General features: G+C 47.8%; 1 protein-coding gene across 1 annotated transcript in view; it reads right to left on the reverse strand.

The window, feature by feature from the left end:
• Positions 1–16,288, reverse strand: part of ENDOD1 (endonuclease domain containing 1) — a 39,024-nt gene extending 22,736 nt beyond the window's left edge. The window contains exon 1 of the mRNA XM_014835398.3: positions 15,527–16,288. Coding sequence (XP_014690884.1) covers positions 15,527–15,826 — 300 coding nt within the window. The 5' untranslated portion in view covers positions 15,827–16,288. The remainder of the gene's footprint in view (positions 1–15,526) is intronic.
• Between the last annotated feature and the right edge of the window lie 1,891 nt (positions 16,289–18,179).

Here is an 18,179-nt window from a genome sequence, read left to right on the forward strand (position 1 = left end):
GAGACTAAATCAAGCACAAGAGAAATGATGCAATCAAGAGATGCAGTAAACATGAGACGTATGAGGCTGCTGCCATCATAACATGGCATACTGTTTTACAGTAGACTTTTTTTATAAGTGGAAAGAGTACACTCTAAAATAATGATCAAGAGTATAGTATAGGGGCCAGCCTGGTGGCACAGTGGTTAAGTGTGCACATTCCACTTTGGCGGCCTGGGGTCCGCGGGTTCGGATCCCAGGTGCGGACATGGCACTGCTTGGCAAGCCATGCTGTGGTAGGGGTCCCACGTATACAGTAGAGGAAGATGGGCATGGATGTTAGCTCAGGGCCAGTCTTCCTCAGCAAAAAGAGGAGGACTGGCAAATGTTAGCTCAGGGCTGACCTTCTCAAAAAAAAAAAAAAAAGACAGAGTATAGTAAGTACATAAATTAGTAACATAGTTGTTGATTATTATCAGATATTATGTACTGTACATAACTGTGTGTGCTTAGTTTTATACAACTGGCAGCTCAGTAGATTTGTTCGCACCAGCATCACCACAGAGGAGTTATGCGCTACGATGTTACAATGGTTATGACATCACTAGGCAATAGGAATTTTTCAGCTTCATTATAATCTTATGGGACCACAGTCGTATATGCAGTCCGTCATTGACCGAAACGTCATTATGTGGTGCATAACTGTGTTTATTCCCCTGCTCCCTCCCTGCCTGGTTGCTGGGGTCCTGGCTCTGACTGAGTTCCTCTGCAGTCATGGCTCTCTCTAGGCTTCCCTCCACCCCGCAGGCCTGGGATGGTGACAGCTGCATGCCATGGCTAGGCCCTAGGTGATTTACCACATGTTGTTAACTCCCTTAATTCTCCATAAATAGTTTCTTCACTCAGTTCTGTTTGTTAAACCACTTTGAGAGTTCCATGTGTTTCCTGCCAGGACTCTGGCTGACGCAGCCTCAGTGAGATCTTTCATAAGACCCCACCTCACCCGGTCCTGGGAGATCACATCCACCTCAGGGCCTCTGCAGCGTGAACTACACACAGGGCTGGCACGCAGAACAGGTTCTGTTGAGTAGTGAGGGTCCCTGGAGTAGTCTAATCCAGCTGCCCACGGTGGGCTCTCCCAGACAACCACCGGGTCTATCAGCCCTTGTCAGTCAATGTGCCACAATCAACTTCCACTTCTAACTTAACCGAGTATCTTTGACACTATCTCTGAAAGAGCAGCATTTCTTACCACATGACCCCCTCCTACCCACCTCCTTGCCAGTGACAACTAAGACACAGCCAATCTGCTCAGCAACCAATCAGATGGCTCTCTTGGGTTTTCAATCCAAAAAACTCAGAGAATGACCACAGGCAGGGTGTGAAGGTTGCTAGACATAGTTTAGGGTTGGCAGCCAGGCGGACCCATGGGGACACAGAAGAACTGGTTAAAAGATAGTTGACAGAGGAGGGTGGGAGAAAGATCCTGAAGACTGTGTGGGACCATTTGGTTTCTAGAAGTTTTCCAGCTCTAGTTCTTTTGAAGCCTGAGTGTATCGCTGTTCCTGTAGCCATGAATCTGCCAGTGATCTCTTACAACAGCTCTGCCCTTCACCTGAATAAGCTTGGGTAAACGTATAATTCATGCACCAACAAGTCTGACTCCTATTCTTATGAGAATCCAGTAAACTCCTGTGGGAATCAGGGCAGGGACCTTGTAGGCATGGAACCTTCTAGACACTTGGATTAAATCTGGGGAACAAATGAAAAGACAAGGGTGCCTTGGCCCCAGAAGTCTGGGAACAGATCAGAGGAGCACCCCAGGGGACAGAGAGAAGGAATTTCTACCAAATTCTTCAATAGAGAATGTATCAATGGGCAAAGGAACACAGCGGCAAGTACAAGAGCAGCTGAACTCAGAGAAAAAGCTGAGACCACTCACAGCTAAGGTGGCAACGGAGCAGGAGTGTGGCTTTGGAGGGCTTTGGGGGCTTTGTTTTGTTTTGTTTTGTTTTTACTAGGCTAAGAGGCTTATTAGAGAAAGTCAGGATTACAAAGGACTTCAGAGTTGGCATTGGGGCCCTTCTTTTTGCCAAAGGTTGTTACCACATTGACAAAGCACCGGCTGTACTGCATGTGCTGCTTGGCCCAGCCTGTCTTCTTCTTCTCCTGTTTGGCCACCTCAGGAGTCTGACCTCTCCCTTCCCCAGCACAGGCCAGAGAACCATTTCAGCAATAACACTGGGTCAGATGTAGAAGCGTGCTAACCCTCATCCTGGTTGTCTCCAAGGCAGGCACTGGGACCAGCACAGTCTGGGAAGCGAAGGTTATTACTCATTCAACATGCCTAACGTGCATGCAGTGAGTGCTCAGACACAGTGCAGAGTGCCTTTCGCACACGCTGTCTCACCAGATCTTTCTAGCTCCTCCGGAGGATGGGGATAATTTATTAGTCCCATGTCATAGATGAGGAACTGAGCGCCACGAGATTCAGTAACATTTCTAAAGTCACACAGCTAGTAAATGACAGAGCTTGGACTAAACCCAATTTTGTCTCTCGAAAAACCCATTTTTCTTAACCACTCTGTATGCTCAGTCCTTTCCCCTTCAGGACTAACAGTCTAGTGGGAGGCAGTTAAGTAAACCACTTCTTCTTGGTCATGATCTGCCTTCCCGACTAAGTAGCTAGACACCTGCAGGCAAGGACTGGGTCTTGTTCCAGGATCATGTCATAGACTCCTATTTCTTGGCTTAGTCCTGACAACTCAAAAAATGGTTTTGATGCTGATGATAATGACAATACTCATAAAAGTATCAATCAGCAGCTGGATGTGTGACTATTCATCATTTGCAATGCTAAAATTCTTTTTTTTTTTTTTCTGAGGAAGATTCACCCTGAGCTAACATCCACTGCCAGTCTTCCTCGTTTTGTGTGTGAGCCACCACCACAGCATGGCCACGGACAGACGAGGGTGTAGGCGTGCACCTGGGAACTGAGCCCAAGCCACCAAAGCGCAGCATGCTGAACTTCACCACTAGGCCACCAGGACTGGCCAAACAGTGAAAAATTCTAGACCTGCTGACCAGGAGTGAATAAATGAATGAACAGGCAGTAAACAGGGTGAGCTTATTTATGTCACTGAAGGTCCCTGTAATTCCACGCCTACCTCTCAAACCCCAGTTCACTGATAGAGAAGAGAACAAATTTATGATAAACTCTTGTCTCTGATTGGCTGTGATCACATTTATCATGTAAATAAATGAAAGGAAACACGCAGACACTGGCCTGTCACCGGAATGGAGGGGCAGAACAGTCCCACCGTTGACAGCAGCAAAAGCAACAGCTGTAACGAGCCTGGTTAATGAGCCACCTGGTGTGGAATTGCAGCCTGTGAGAGTCAGCCTCATCCGAAAACTGGGAAAGGCTCATGGCCTGTCTCCACACAAAATTATGGCTAAAGGAGAGTCTTTCTCCAAAGCCAACAGGCAAAGTTTACCCCTCATTTTAAAGACCATTAAAGAAGGGGATTTGACAGCCCTTAGACCCTTTCCCACAGCATAACTGTCACTGTCAGGAATGGTTTATTTGCATCCAAACCTAAACTCTCCTTAAGCTGTTTAAGCTTCTGACCTCTTGTCTCAGAGACAGTATCTACTTCTCAATGTTGTACAACAAATACCATTTGAGGCTAGTAAATCTGCCCTCAGGCAAAATCATTTCCATTTCTTTAACCTTTTCTCCTGGGTTTTATTAACGGCACTTTTCTTCAAGTTCCTCTAAATGTGAGGCTACATGGCAACAGGGCTTAGTAACAGAACACCAGATTAGAAATGAGATCTGTCAGCTCTGCCACTTACTGGCCTTGTGACTTTGGGCAGACCAGTGACTCCCTGGGTCTCTGTCTCCTATAAGAGGAGAAGGATGACCTCTGCTCAGGAAGCTGGGAAGGGAAAAGATGGCAGGATTATTTCAAGCCATCCAGGAGTTATACATGACATAGACTTGAAAGGAAAAGGTGAGGAAATAGACTTTGCATTTGAAGCCCCGGGTCTTCTATTTCTAAATGAAATCAATTGTTTAAGTGCAAATTTACTCAACAAGAGTCCCTTCACTCTCCCAGCCATGGGTGTGATGGTTGTTTGAAGGGCTTGTTAGGTGTGGCTTCACAGAGTCCAAAAGGGCGCTGAACCTTGTGGACTAGAATAAAGGGTATAAGAGCATACATGTGTCTCTATGTGTAATGGAAATTTCTGAAACGTTAGCACGCACACACACACACACACACACACACACACACAAACTGTAAAGATTGATTATCTGTAAAAAGTGAGATCTTTTTCTTTACATACTTCCAAAATACTCAAAAAAATTTTTCACCATAAACATATATTATTTCTACAATCCTAAAAAAAGCCTAAATGTTATAAATAACGACGACCACCACCACATTAAAGGTTAGTTGGAATTGTCTGTAGGTCTAGATCTGGGGCTATTATGGCATAACAGGAACAGGACGGAACAGCTTTCAGATCTCACTGTCAATGTTCAATCCATATTTGCTGAGTGCACAACCTTCAACAACACTCATTAATCGCTTACTAAGTGCTGGCATTATGCTAGACCATGGGATGGCAAACTGCAGCCCGTGAGCCAAATCCGTGAGCTCAAACAGCCTGCCCCCTGTTTTCATAAAGAAAGTTCCCTTGGAACGTAGCCAAACTCATTTGTTTGGGTATTGTCTGTGGCTGTTTTTGTGCTAAAACAGCCCAGTTGAATAGTTGCAACAGAAACTATATGGCCTACAAAGCCTAACATAATTAGTAATTGGCCCCTTACAGAAAAAGTTCACTGGCCCCTGTGTTAGACAATCAGAATTCAACAAGGAGTGACGATAGCCTTGGGCTCTGCCCTCATGGAACTTAGAGTCTCATTGGGGGGCACTCGATTACTTACACAAATAAGTGTATAATTGCAACATATCTATAGCAAAGAAAGGTGTGTGTGGTGCTACTAGAGAGTATTCTGGGCAATTGACCTAGTTGGGAATATCATGGAAGAAAAAGAAAAAAAACAGCAAATACAAAGTTCCCATGATAGGAGAGAACATGAAAATTTAAAAAAATAGAACAGAAATAAGTCAAAGTGGCCAGCAGGAGAGGCCTGGCAAGGAGTGTGACACCAGATAAAGCTGGGAGGGGAACGGGAGACAGACCATGGAGGTCTCCGGAGACCATGATAAGGACTTGTCTTTATCTGAAGAGAAACGGGGAGCCCTGAAGGGTTTCCAGCGAAGACACGATTGGATTAATGTTTTGAAAGGATTTCTCTGCTTCAGAGTGGAGGACGGCTAGAGGAAACCCAGGCAGAAGGGGTTAACCAGTCAGCAAACTGTCTTGCAGAGGCCCGGATAAAGATGATGGGAGCTTGGGCCTCAGAGTGCAGAGGGTAGGGATGACAGGGGTGAAGTCTGTCCAACTGAGGTACAGAAGGTCAACCATCCCAAAGGGTCCATTCGGCCATGGAGGAGTCATCTGACGTTACCATGGGTAACATGGCTCCAGATATAATTGAGATATCCCATATGAGAAAAAACCTTTCATGGCTCATAAACCTGGCTTTCCTTTCCCCATGCTTCCATGTGTCCTCAGACTGTAGTAGATGCCCAACCTTTCAGAAAGATAAACAGTCATCATTTCCTTACATAGTCCGTGTTCAGTCATGCATCCCGGTCAATTCAACCAACAAGCTGATGTGATATGAATCAACTTCTTCCCTTAGATACAAATACTAAGATAATGGCAAGGAGCTTTCCTGAAACCAACGCTGCCATCTCCCAGACACATAGGGAAGGCTCATTTACCAAGCTGGCTGAAGCCACATCACCTAGGACATGAGGGCAAAGGTAAGAACCCACACAGGGGCAGGACTGCAGCTTACTAACAGTCAGAAAGGAAAAAGGAATTTCTGCACTTCCAAGGAGGTGGGGTGTTCTGAGTTGGAGCAAAGGCCCTCTTCTGGTCCCAAAGCAGGGCTTATTGCATTACTAGGTTATTAAGTTTCAGAACGTTCTGGGTTCAGCCAGCTTTACTTCCCTGGAGAACCAGGCTGGGTGCATAGGAGGGGCTCCTGAACTGTCTAGGGCTGAAGGGTGGATGAGTGGCTCCTCTACCTCTGTTCCAGAGGTGGGGCTCTCAAGGGTGTGGTTTGCCTGCACCCTACCCTCTCAGGCAACTGGCATTTGGTCAGGAGCTGGGCTCTTCTCAAGCTCATGCACAGCACTCAACCCACCTCCAGGAGCAACTGCTCCAGGCCCCACAGATGCAAGACCTCTCCCTTATTCCTGCCACACTCGCTAAGACCCAGGGGACAATACTTGTTGCTTGACAGAGTTTTCAGATGATCCATTCCCCTCCACTCCAATTTGGTGATAGAGAAAGTATATTTGCATAATGACCATAGGAAGTGCCCACGATGAATTAGAATAGAGAGAGATTGCAGAGGGGGCAATAGCACCCTCCGGCCAATGCAGCACTTAGCCAACCTGTAACCCACCGTGGCTACAAGCGCGAAGGTGCTCTGGGAGGCTGCGAGCATCTGACCTTCACCAGCTCGTGGCTGTGGACTGGGAACAGGCCCTGCTCTGTAACATCCTGGCAAATGAACATGTGAACTTTCAAAAGAACTTCCTTCAGAGAGTTAAACAGGAGCTCTCCCAACGCATTAATAGGTTCGCTAACGGAGGCAGCTCCATGTGTTCCCTGGTGTCAGACAGCTCGGGTTCAAACCCCAGGTCCACCGCTTCCTAGCTGTGTGAACATGGAATAGTAATCTAACCTCCCTCTGCCTCAGTCTCCTCATCTGTCTAAGGAAGATACTAACAGCACCTATTTCCTATGGTCGTTGTGAGGATTCAGTGAGTTATGTGGGGAAAAACTGCCTAGAAAAGCGTCCAGTATGTGGTAAGCAGCCAGTGACCCCCACTTGACGCTCCACTGGATACCCAAAGGCAGCTCACACCTAGTGCGTCTAACACAGCAGCCCCTTCTTTAGTATCACCATCCTCTTCCTGGCACCTCCAGTCTTCCAGTTGTTCTGCCAAAGTCCTTGGAGTCATCTGGGACTCCTCCCTTTGTCTCATCCCAAAGGCTCATGGGACTTTCCTCAAAATTTATCCACAACTAGACTGCCACCACCCCGGTCCAAGCCACCACCGTCTCTTGCCAGACTGTTGAAACCTCCTGTGTGGCCTCCCTGCATCTGCCCTTGAACCCATACTCTGTTCTCAATGCAGCAGCCAAAATGATCCTATTAAAGTGTGAGTCAGGTCACATGACAACCCTCTGCTCAAAGCCAGCACAAGGGCTTCCCATCTCACGTGGAATAAAAGCCACATTTCTTACAAATAGTCCAGAAGACCCTAAATGATCTTCCACCTCCTGCTACTCTCCTCATTTATCCTCTAGCCACATTGGCCTCTCCCTCAAACATGAGGAACACTCGTGCCTCAGGGCTTTTGCACTTACCATTCCTTCTGCCTAGAACGTTCTTCCCCCAGATACCTGCATGACTGGCTTTGTCACTTCCTTCAGGTCTCTACACAAAGGCACCTTCTCAGTGATGTCTTCCGTGGAAACCCTTTTAAAACCTCACTTTTCCCTGATAGCTCATATCCTCCTGCCTTGCTTTATTTTTCTCCTTAGCACTTTTTGCTATTTAATATGCTGTCTACTATTTATTTATTTTATTTATTACCTGTGTCCTCTATTAAATAATAAACTCCATGACGGTAGGTATTTTTGTCTGTTTGATTCACTGCTCTATTCCCAGGGCCGAGAACAGTGCACGACACCCAGCAGACGGTCCGACAAACATTTGCTGATTTAATGAATCAATCGATAGTGGGCCCACGGCTTTGTTAAAGCATCAGGTGTTCCTCCCGACTGAAGGTCAATCAAAACTCAAGCACAATCATCTTTAAAATTAAGGTGCAAGTCACCTGGAGCACGTCATTTAATCGATATTTTCAAATACTACTTCAGCCATCCGTTTACTCTGCAAAATGAAATGTACCCAAATTTTCAGTTTTGATTAAAAATATAGAATGCCCTCAGCTTGACCTCTTTTGATTGAGCCACACTTCTGTCAGGCACTGGGTCAGTAAAAGCATAACTGGAATACTAAATGGTGCTTCTATTTTTGGTTCACCCTATGAGTCGGTTTCTTTTTTATTTCTCTTTCCTTTCAGTGGCCAAATAGATACATCAGCAGGCAACGAATTATCGCTGCCATCGATGTCAACTTCTATGGAGTCAAAAGGCTATGTGACCACTCAGGAGACGCGATATGCAACTTGAAGGAGAAAATAACAGTCATGGAAATAACAGTAATTCTGGGAGCAAGACCAGACCACTGGAAGTGAAAGCTACCGGCAAGTAGAAGGATTTATTTTCCCATATTTTCCCTTGTAGAGCTGACAGTTTAAAAGGAAGTGAAATTTGAAACCCAAAGAGTAAAATCTTTCTTCCTCCAGGAAAGCTCCATTCAACCGCCGTGAGCTAGTAACTGAGCTCACGACTTCTGAAGCTGGGATTTTCAGAAGGATGTGTTAGAAGCCAAGCCACAAATCACCCAAAGAACTGGACTAATTCAGGAAAACAAAAACAAAATAACAAATCTTGTCAGTCAATTTGGCATCTGGAGAAAAAACACTGACACTGTAATTGGAAGGCAGCAAGACAGAGCAGAAAGAGAGCTGAGAGCTTCGGAGAGGGGCAGCCCTAAGCTCCAATCCAGGCTTTCCATCCAGCAGCTGTGTGACCTTGGATAAGTTATTTAACCACTCTGAACCTCAGTTTCCTAAACTACAAAACATGGATCATAATACCTAGCGTTATATGAATGAGCTAATTTGCGAAGGTCCTTGCACATAGTAAGAGATCAATAAATAGTTCAATAAAGAGTTCCTTTCCTGGATTGTCCAAATTTAAGTCTGAACTGAAAGAATGGTGCACAGATCTGTCACCACTGGACTGTCTCAGGACAAAATGTCCCTAAAATGTTCTGCCAACATGGGGCAAGTACCTTCACTTGCTCCTGAGAATGACCATGAACCATATGGAAATGGTGAATTCAAAGATGCTGAAAAAGCCATAAAAGGAGGAAAATGCAATGAAGGGTGACATGCGTGACTCCTGTTGTTTGCTATTTGCCCCCCAGGGAGGAAGAAATTGTGAGGGGTTGGCTTTGGAACCATCCCCTGAGTCAGCCACTTCCCAGCCTCGCCCAGTCTCAGGATAATAAACTGGAATGCCACTGCTCACTGTTTCCTGACAACTCACCTCTCCATTGCTCAGGGCAGGGAGGGCGGAGGTATCTCTGGCTCCCACTTTGCTTTTGTTTTGTCAACCACCTAAATCCACCCACCCATCCATTCATTTAATCTCTCACCATCCCCATGCACTTTCTGAGCACCTAGCATGTGAAGGGGGCACATACGCCAAGCATGTGAGAGAATACACAGAGGGTTGTTTTATGTTTTAGGAGAGATTTGTAGAATTGCAGGAGTTACCTACCTAGTCCAACATTCCATTCGTGTGTGTGTGTGTGTGTGTGTGCATTTGTGTATGTCTAACACCTATTAGAGTAGGACCTTGATAAAGTATACACACAAATATTTCCTAAGAGTTGACCATATTCCAGGTACCAGGCTACATGCTTCTGTGTGTTATCTTGGTTATTTGTTACAACCACTCTATGAAGTAAACACTGTTACAACAGATCAGAAAAACAGGAACTGGAAGAATTTAAGGCCACATGGCCTGTAAATGGCAGAGCAGGAATCTGAACTCAAGTCTCTTAACTAGGAAGTAGGAATCAGAACAGTCCTGTTTGCCGAGATTACACAGAGATTTAAGTGGATGACGTCTTCTATATATCTGTTCTCTGATACGTGAAAAGGGGACTATATCAGAATAAACTAAACAGTATGTCTAACAGTCTCAGGATGTGCAGGCAAGAAGCCACTGGTGGAACTTAAAGATCAAGGACTTCATCAAGTTTCTAACTTGTGACAACTGTTCTCGTGCATTTGCTAAGATTTGAAATATGACCTCATTGTGCCCTTTAGGAACATGCTTTTTTGCAGCTAACCAGAATATTCCCTTTACTCCAGAGCCACTGACACCTGAGCAACATTTATGTGGCCAAATACATGCTCCCACTTGTCCTTTGATTGTTGGGAAAGAGAAATGGAGTAGAAATTAAGATTCCTATGTAAAAGATGGGAATTAAAGTCCTACAGCCATTAACGCAGAGGATCCACCGTGCAGTCAAAGAATCTTCACGGTGTATCGAAAGAGCACTAGACTAGGAGCAAATAGGCATGAGTTCAAATCCAAGCTGTGTGACTTTGGGCACATCAATTAACCTCTCTGAGCCAATTTCCTTATCTCCACAATGAAGAGAACGATATCTACCTCACAGCATTTTTGTAAGATTAAATAAGTATAAGTTGAACATAAAGCCAGTTCCTTCCAGAATTCATGTTTATAAAATGATAGGGCTCATCTGTTGGCCTCTAGCATATGGTCCTCTGGAAAGGCATCAGTAGTACCTTATCCAAAAATTCTTTCATTCCATGGAAAGCAGTCGAGAGAGTCAAGATTTGAGGTTTCCTTTTCTAAACCAAAAGCCAGTTTTCAGGTCTCTGGAGTCTTGGCTGGAAACCCTCCAAACCAGCTCCATCATGCTAATAGGGACATGTTTTCTCAACCTTCTTGTCTTCTCCTCATCCTCGATTTAAAGGTGCCACGTTCCACACAAAACCCACAACAGCCTTCTGTTTCCTCTGCTTCCTTTTGAAGTTCTCATTCTGTCCCTCAGAAGGTCCCATTTAAATTCCTCCAACGTGGGCAGGCATGGGATCCTGTATCTGACAACTAAAGAGCCGTTAGCCAGAGAAGACATCCAAATCACTTGGGGTAGTTCTCAAGGCCAGAGCTAGGAGCGATGGGGGGACTTAGAGGAAAGTTCCAGCTCTGCATGTGGAACATGTCTCTAACAGTGGCTGCTGGCCAGCTAGGGGCAAGTTTCTGAAGCAGTAAGCTCCCCAGCAAGAAAGCTCAAGCAGAACATCTCACCCGCTGCTACTTGAGTGACCCTCCGAACATCAGATTATATTATTCAACATTGTTGAGGGCATTCCACATCCTAGGCACTAGGAGTACAAGCATGAGTGAGACAAGCATGAGCTGAGCAGTCTTCGGCACTCAAGGGCTCACAGTGAGGAGACAGACACACAAGCAGGCAATTATAAAACAATGTGGCCAGTACAAAAATAGAGAAATTACAGGAGCACTGAGGGGTGGACCTAACTCAGGGCGGCAATTATTTCTGGAGGAGGTGACACCTCAGCAGTCTTAAAGGATGGAGCAGGGGAGGACGTGTGGGGCAAGATGGGGCAGTAGAAAAGGCATTTGGGGCAAAAGGAATCAGCAGGAGCAAAGGAACAGATGTGACAAACAGTCTGGTTTAGGAGAGACACTCCAGGCAGCTGGATAATGCTAGAACATAAGATATGAGGGTGGGGAGGCGTGGAGGCAGGCTGGAGCTGAGACAGGAGCAGGCCATGCAGGGCCTTGTAAACTGCATTCTGCAGGGTGAACTTTGACCTGCAGGTGTTGGGCGGCTAACACCTTAAAGGTTTTAAGCACAAGAGTGACTAAGTTTCTATGATCTTCAATTTAGGAGTTTGGGTTTTTTTTCAAAGGGAAACAGCAGGACAGCTGTGAGAGCTGCTGAATCAGGCTCTGTGAGCCCCAGCATCAGTGCAGCCCTGCCTGGCTCACTGCAGAAGGCAAGAACCCAGTTCCTTGGTCTCCTGCCTCTTCCTCCAGCGTCTGCTGGACCTCCTGGTAACGCTGACCTCATAAAAGCGTGATGTGGGCACAAGGCGACTCAGCATTACAAAGTGCTTTGAAGCAGCCAAAATTCCACACGGAGCCCTGAGCGTCTTTCCGCAGTGGGGACCGTGGCTGTGAAGCAGGCCTCAGGGAGCGGGCAGCAGGGCTCAGGTTTGCTGCAGTGTGCTCCGAAGCCCACCTGCATCTCATCTTGTAGCTTCTCCCTGCTCACTCCTTCCTTCCCTCCCTCCCAACACCCTCTGGCTCCTGGCAGATTTGATCTAAGGCTGGGGCGGGAAGGAGGCGGTACAAGCCGATCTTGCAGGGAAAAGCATCCTGACTGCTTTGCTCAGCCACTGCGACCATTCCAACCCCCCCAGCTGGGAACTCTGGCCTCCTATACTTTCCCCTCGGCTGTATATCTCACGTCTGGAAGTGCCATTTAGAACTATTTCCCCCGCCTTCCTCACCTGCTTTGATCTCCCCAGTCCCATTCCTCATTACCCGCGCCCCAGGGGCCCAGGGTCTCCACTGCCTAGGTAACTTGATTCTATCCACTTCCTCCTGCCAAATCATGCTCTTTTGGGATTCCTTCTGTAACTACATAAATGGCCCTGCCTCCCTAAGCCTTTCTTCATTACTCCTTCATACCTGACCCCTCCCTTCCATTATCCCCATGATTCTGATCACTTGAGTAGACTAATTACTCACTTGTACTAGTTCAGCTGTTCCAACCACTCCCCACACACTAACGCGAGAAGCTGCATCCTCACTCATGCCATTCCCTCGCTGGGAATGTCCTCCTCCTTCTTGTCTCCCTTTTGAACTCTATCTCATCCTTCCAGGCACAGCACAAACGTCATCTTGACCCTAAGGCTTTCCCCTCTCACCCCCAAGACAGAGTAACTCTAAGAGGACTTTGTTTACCTTTATTAAATTAAGATTTTTTGCTTATGTCATCCTAACAGACAGTACTTTTGTGCCAGGCCCCTCTCAGAGAACTTTACATAGCGTAACTTATTTAATCCTCAAAACCACGCTGTTATTATCCCCAAGTTAACCTGCCCAAGTTTACAGCTAGTTAACGGAGGAACTGAGATTTGAACCCACACAGAGTGGCTCTAATCAGATGCTATGCCACTTCTCCACCCAGCAAGACTTGCCTGCAGCCCAGGGAGCCTCGAGTCCAACAGCTACACTCTGTCCTCCAGGTACCCTAAGTGCCTGGCACACAGCAGGTGATTACAAAGTGTATTCTGGATTTAACGGAATTTGTTTAGCACATGTTCCTGTTTTTCTTCATGCGTATGTTCTGTCTCTCCAAGCCGTCCACGAGATCCTCGAGGCTGATCCTCAGGTCATCTATTGTCATAGGCCCACAGTCACAATGCACAATGAGCTGGGGGATACACAGAGGCTCTAGGGGGTGCAGTTGGGGGCAAACTAATTTTACATACCAGATCTTCTTTATCCAATCATCAGTTGATGGGCATTTAGGTTGCTTCCACATCTTGGCTATTGTAAATAATGCTGCAATGAACATAGGGGAGCATGGGACCTTTGGAATTGCTGATTTCAAGTTCTTTGGATAGATACCCAGTAGTGGGATGGCTGGGTCATAAGGTATTTCTATTTTTAATTTTTTGAGAAATCTCCATACTGTTTTCCATAGTGGCTGCACCAGTTTGCATTCCCACCAACAGTGTATGAGGGTTCCTTTTTCTCCACAACCTCTCCAACATTTGTCACTTTTTGTTTTGGATATTTTGGGGACAAACTAATTTTAGATTAATATACATCTTAAGTGTGTATGATTTATAAAGGCTTTTTCCCACGCCTGATCTCATAGCTCCTGACATCAACAGGATGCAGAGAAGGTAAGGAGACTGAGGTGCAGATTGCTTGAGGCCCGGCCAAGGACTCAGAGCTAGAAATAACTGAAGGTGACTACAGCAGTTCCCGCTTATCTGCAGGGGATACGTTCCAAGACCCTCAGTGGATGCCCGAAACTGCGGATGGTACCAAACCCTATATCTATTATGTTTCTTCGTTCACATACATATTTGAGTTGCAAAAGCAAAACTAGCATGAATTTCTTTTTCCTTCACAATTTCACAGATAAAAGAGTCTTTCATACTGTAGATCTTGGCAACCTCAGCATACATTTTTTTTTCCTTAGTAAGTTCAGAACTTTCTCCTTTTCACTTAAAGGAAGCACATTATGGCTTCTCTTTGACATATCTGAATTGCCAGCCTCACTACTCTTGTGCTCTGGGACCATTATTAAGCAAAATAAGGGTCACTTGAACACAAGTGCCTCAGTACCGCGACAGCCGATCTGATATTTCATTGTGCTACTCAGAACAGCACGCGACACAAAACTTATGAATTGTTTACTCCTGGAATTTTCCATTTAATATTTTCGGACTCAGGTTGACAGCAGGTAAATGAAACGGTGGAAAGTGAAACCGTGCAAGTGGGGGACTACTGTACAGAGATTACAGCCCAGGGCTCTGAATGAAGCACCCGACGGCCGGTCTCCTGTTCTTAGTGTGGTCCTAGGCAGCTGTGGCCATGGAGAGTGGGTGGGTTGAGTGGGTCAGCTCCTCCCCCAGGTAGGTGGCCTTGGCTGCTGGGACAAGGGTGGGAAGTGGGTGGGAGGCTGGTGAGAGGCAGAGAACCAGCCAAAGGGCAGCTTGGCTGGGTGTTCCAGAAAGGAGGTTGGCCCAGCAGAGGTGGGGCAGGATGGTAAAGCAGGTTCAGCAGGGCCTCTGGGGGCCCCTCAGAGTGTTTGGTCACCCTCACCAGACCGGACAGAACACCCCGAGAGGTGACATGATTTCAAAGTGGTCTGATAACTATAGATATGAAAAGTGAGAAAAAACTGGTTTGTCCTTCCCATTAGTTGGAGGTAGTCAGTTTCCCTACTATTTGTAAGTATCCCATTGCATTTCTAAAAATCTATACTCTTATGTTATTGTCGTAACTCAACACAACTTCAAATCGAAGTTACTCGATGTCATGTGCAGAAGAGAAGGGTTTTCAGGCTCAAGGCGGCCTCTGCAGAAAGAAAGCTTTTCCCTAGTACAAAGCTAATTCCTGCCCCATCTTTCCAGCTGGGTAGTCTTCCCCAAGTCTTTTCATCCATCCCCCTGGAGCCTTGGTCTCCTCTTCTGTAAAATGGGCATGAAAATGCCCAGCCACCTACCTACTCCCAAAGAACTGTGGCAATGACCTGCGCAAAGGCCTGAGCTGCCAGCCCGGGCTTTCGGCTGATCTGAATGGTCTCCCGGGTCTCTGTCTCACGCTCCCCACTATTCAGGAAATGAATGAGACACTGCAGATGTCTGCGCCCAAAATGTAGGGAGAACCACCTCCCGCTGGGGATCTCCCGCCCCTGCGGCTTAAGCAAAGGCTGGCAGATCGAAAGCGAAGGCTCCCAGATTGCCAGGCTCTTGCTGCGGCTTTGACAGGGGGCGAGGTAGGCTGTAATTCCGGGGGCGCGGGGGAGTGGATCCGAGACCCGCGTTTTCTGACCCAAGGCCCAAACGCGTGGGGGCTGCCCTTCCCCGCCCTGCCCCTCCGGTGGCTGCAAAGCGCCCTTGGAGGCCAGCTCGGCGCCCGGGCGCGAGAACCACCCGCTTACCTGCGGCTCCACCAGCCAGCGCAGCTCGGCGCCGCCGGGCGCGGGGGGCGCGGCGCGGAACGCCGAGTACACGGGGATGCGGTCCCGGATGCTGTACAGGGTGGCGAAGCGCTCGGCGCCCTCGGCGCGCTGACAGATCTTCACGTGGCCATCGGCCGGCAGCCCTGCAGGCGGGGTCCCGGCGTAGAAAAACTGGTCACATTCGCCAAAGCCGGCTTCCTCCTGACGCACGAGCCGGCCTTGCAGCAGCCCCGCCAGGGCGAGGAGGCTGCCCAGCGAGAGCCAGCGCGCGGCACCCATGACGGCCTCTGCGAGCGCGGCGGGGCGGCCGCGGGCGGGGAGCGCGGGAGGCCGCGGAGCCGGGCTGGGAGGGGAAGTGACAAGCCCAGCGCGGCGCGGCGCGGCGGGGAGAGCGCGCAGCGGGGCTCGGCTGGGCGGCCCCGGCAGCAGGGCGGGTCCCTTTCCAGAGGCCGCGCCTCCTTAGCACCCTCCCTCCATGAAGATGGCTGCGGAGGCCCTGAGCTAGCGTTCAGGGATGCAGGCAACGTCCCCAAGGTTGCACCCGAGCCTGGAGACGCAGGTCACCTGCCGCCGTGCCGCCTCCTCTCTGCAGTCCGCGGAGACGCGCCCCCAAGAATGGAAGGTCTGAGCGAGGTCTGCCGAATCGGCGGGGCTGGGAAGGGACGTCCTCTGGGCTGGGAGCCAAGTAGCCTCCCGAGGCAGCGCGCCCCAGGAGCCCTCAAGGATGCAGAGGGGCGGTCTGAGATGCTCACAGAACTGTGGCTCTTTGGAGCGAGTAGGCAGAGACCTCCTCTGAAACCCGCTGAAAATTAGTCTCCCCCTCCTCAAGGAAATGCTTCACCGTCCGCACATTTATACAACTTTGACGTAGTTTTAGCCCATCAAAAGCCCCGAGACTCAAATGAAGAAATCATGTTATAGGAAGTTCTTATGCTAGGCAGACAGCACAGCCCTGCTGTGGTTTACTCTGTGCAAGGCTTAGAAACAAAAGCAGTACCAAGAAAGAAAGGAGACCAGCCAACATGGTTGGTAACGGTTGGTTGACTCGTTACTTCATTCATCCCACTGAGCGCCTTTGCGCAGGCTGGGTACAGTGGTGAACAGGAACAGGGTGCCTGCGGCATGGAGACGGCAGCCTAGTGGGAAAGCTTGTCGTTAATCAAAGAAGCATGTTATTAAAGGAATAATTGAATACTGAATATGCTCTGAGAACCCGACCCTCACGGGGATTCAGGGAATGTTCTGGGGTTTGCCTGAAGATGTGGCCTCTGAGCTGAGACAAGACGATGGCGTTAACTAGGCAAAGAGGAAAACAGCATGTCCTAAGGGGTCTCCCGGCACAAGGGAACATGCTATGTTGGAGGAGTCTAAGGAAGGCTGGTGTGGGTAGAGCGCAGACAACTGGGAGGAGATTCTGAGAAATAGGCTAAAGGAGGAGGCGGGGGTCCTATCATTCAGGGTGTCGTAGGCCAGAGGCCTTGGAACAGTTTTTGGCAGAACCTATAATGAGCAAAAAAGTTTATGAAATAATACTTACACTTAGGACTGGCATTGCAATCTCTGGTATTTCTGTTCTATTTTATTCCATTCAAAAAAAATTGCTGGTAGTAACCCACAAAATTGTTCCTATGACCCACTAATGGCTCGTGACCTGCCGTTTGGAAAGAATTATTATAAATCATGTTGAGGATTTTGATCTTTCAACAGTGGTGACACAATCACATTTGCTTTCTGGGCAGAGATGGGTGAATTGGAGTGGTCCAGAATGAATGAAGAAAACCACTTGTAATAATCCAGATGAGAGATGGTAGGTCAGAGTAGGGTGGTGGTGGGAGAGAGAGAGCCAGAGCACCTACCAGGGGCCAGGTGCCTTTACTTACATCTCATTATTTAATCTTACTTCCCCCGTGTGCCACATGAGGAGCTGAGGACCAGAGTGTTTTGCTGCTTGCCTAAGGTGGGACAGCCAGTGAGTCCTGAGCCAGATTTGAACCAGGTTTGTCTGCTTCCTAAGCCTGGCCTTTCCTCTAAGTCACAGCAAATCACTAAAGTGAGTCTATAAAGTAAGAGACGAATTGTCAAGAGAACACATTTTGGAGTTTAAAAACTAATTCCTGTGGCCGGCCTCGTGGCTGAGTGGTTAAGTCCGTGTGCTCCACTTCAGCGGCCTAGGGTTTTGCTGGTTCGGATCTTGGGCATAGACATGGCACCGCTCATCAGGCCACACTGAGGCGGCGTCCCACATAGCACAACCAGAAGGACCCACAACTAGAATATCCAACTACGTACTGGGGGGCTTTGGGGAGAAGAAGAAGGAAAAAAAAGAAGATTGGCAACAGATGATAGCTCAGGTGCCAATCTTTAAAAAAAAGAGGACTAATTCCTTACAGGTTTCAGTGCCTGAAAATGTTGACTAGGCTTGGTCTCTAAAATGAAACCTAAATTTGTATTTTAATTTTTAAAAAAAGGCAAGCACATGTAGTATGATGTCACAGAAGAGGCTGGACTTGGATTCCCCTTTGATCTGGGGTTGATGACCCTGGTCATCTAGTACTTGTATCTCAGCCAAGTCATCCCACCCTGTAGGCATCAGTGCTGTCCTCTCATGGGGACGATGGCTCTCCTAGGAGGC

The sequence above is a fragment of the Equus asinus genome, chromosome 20, assembly GCF_041296235.1.
Source record: "Equus asinus isolate D_3611 breed Donkey chromosome 20, EquAss-T2T_v2, whole genome shotgun sequence".
In the NCBI taxonomy this organism is placed as follows: domain Eukaryota; kingdom Metazoa; phylum Chordata; class Mammalia; order Perissodactyla; family Equidae; genus Equus; species Equus asinus.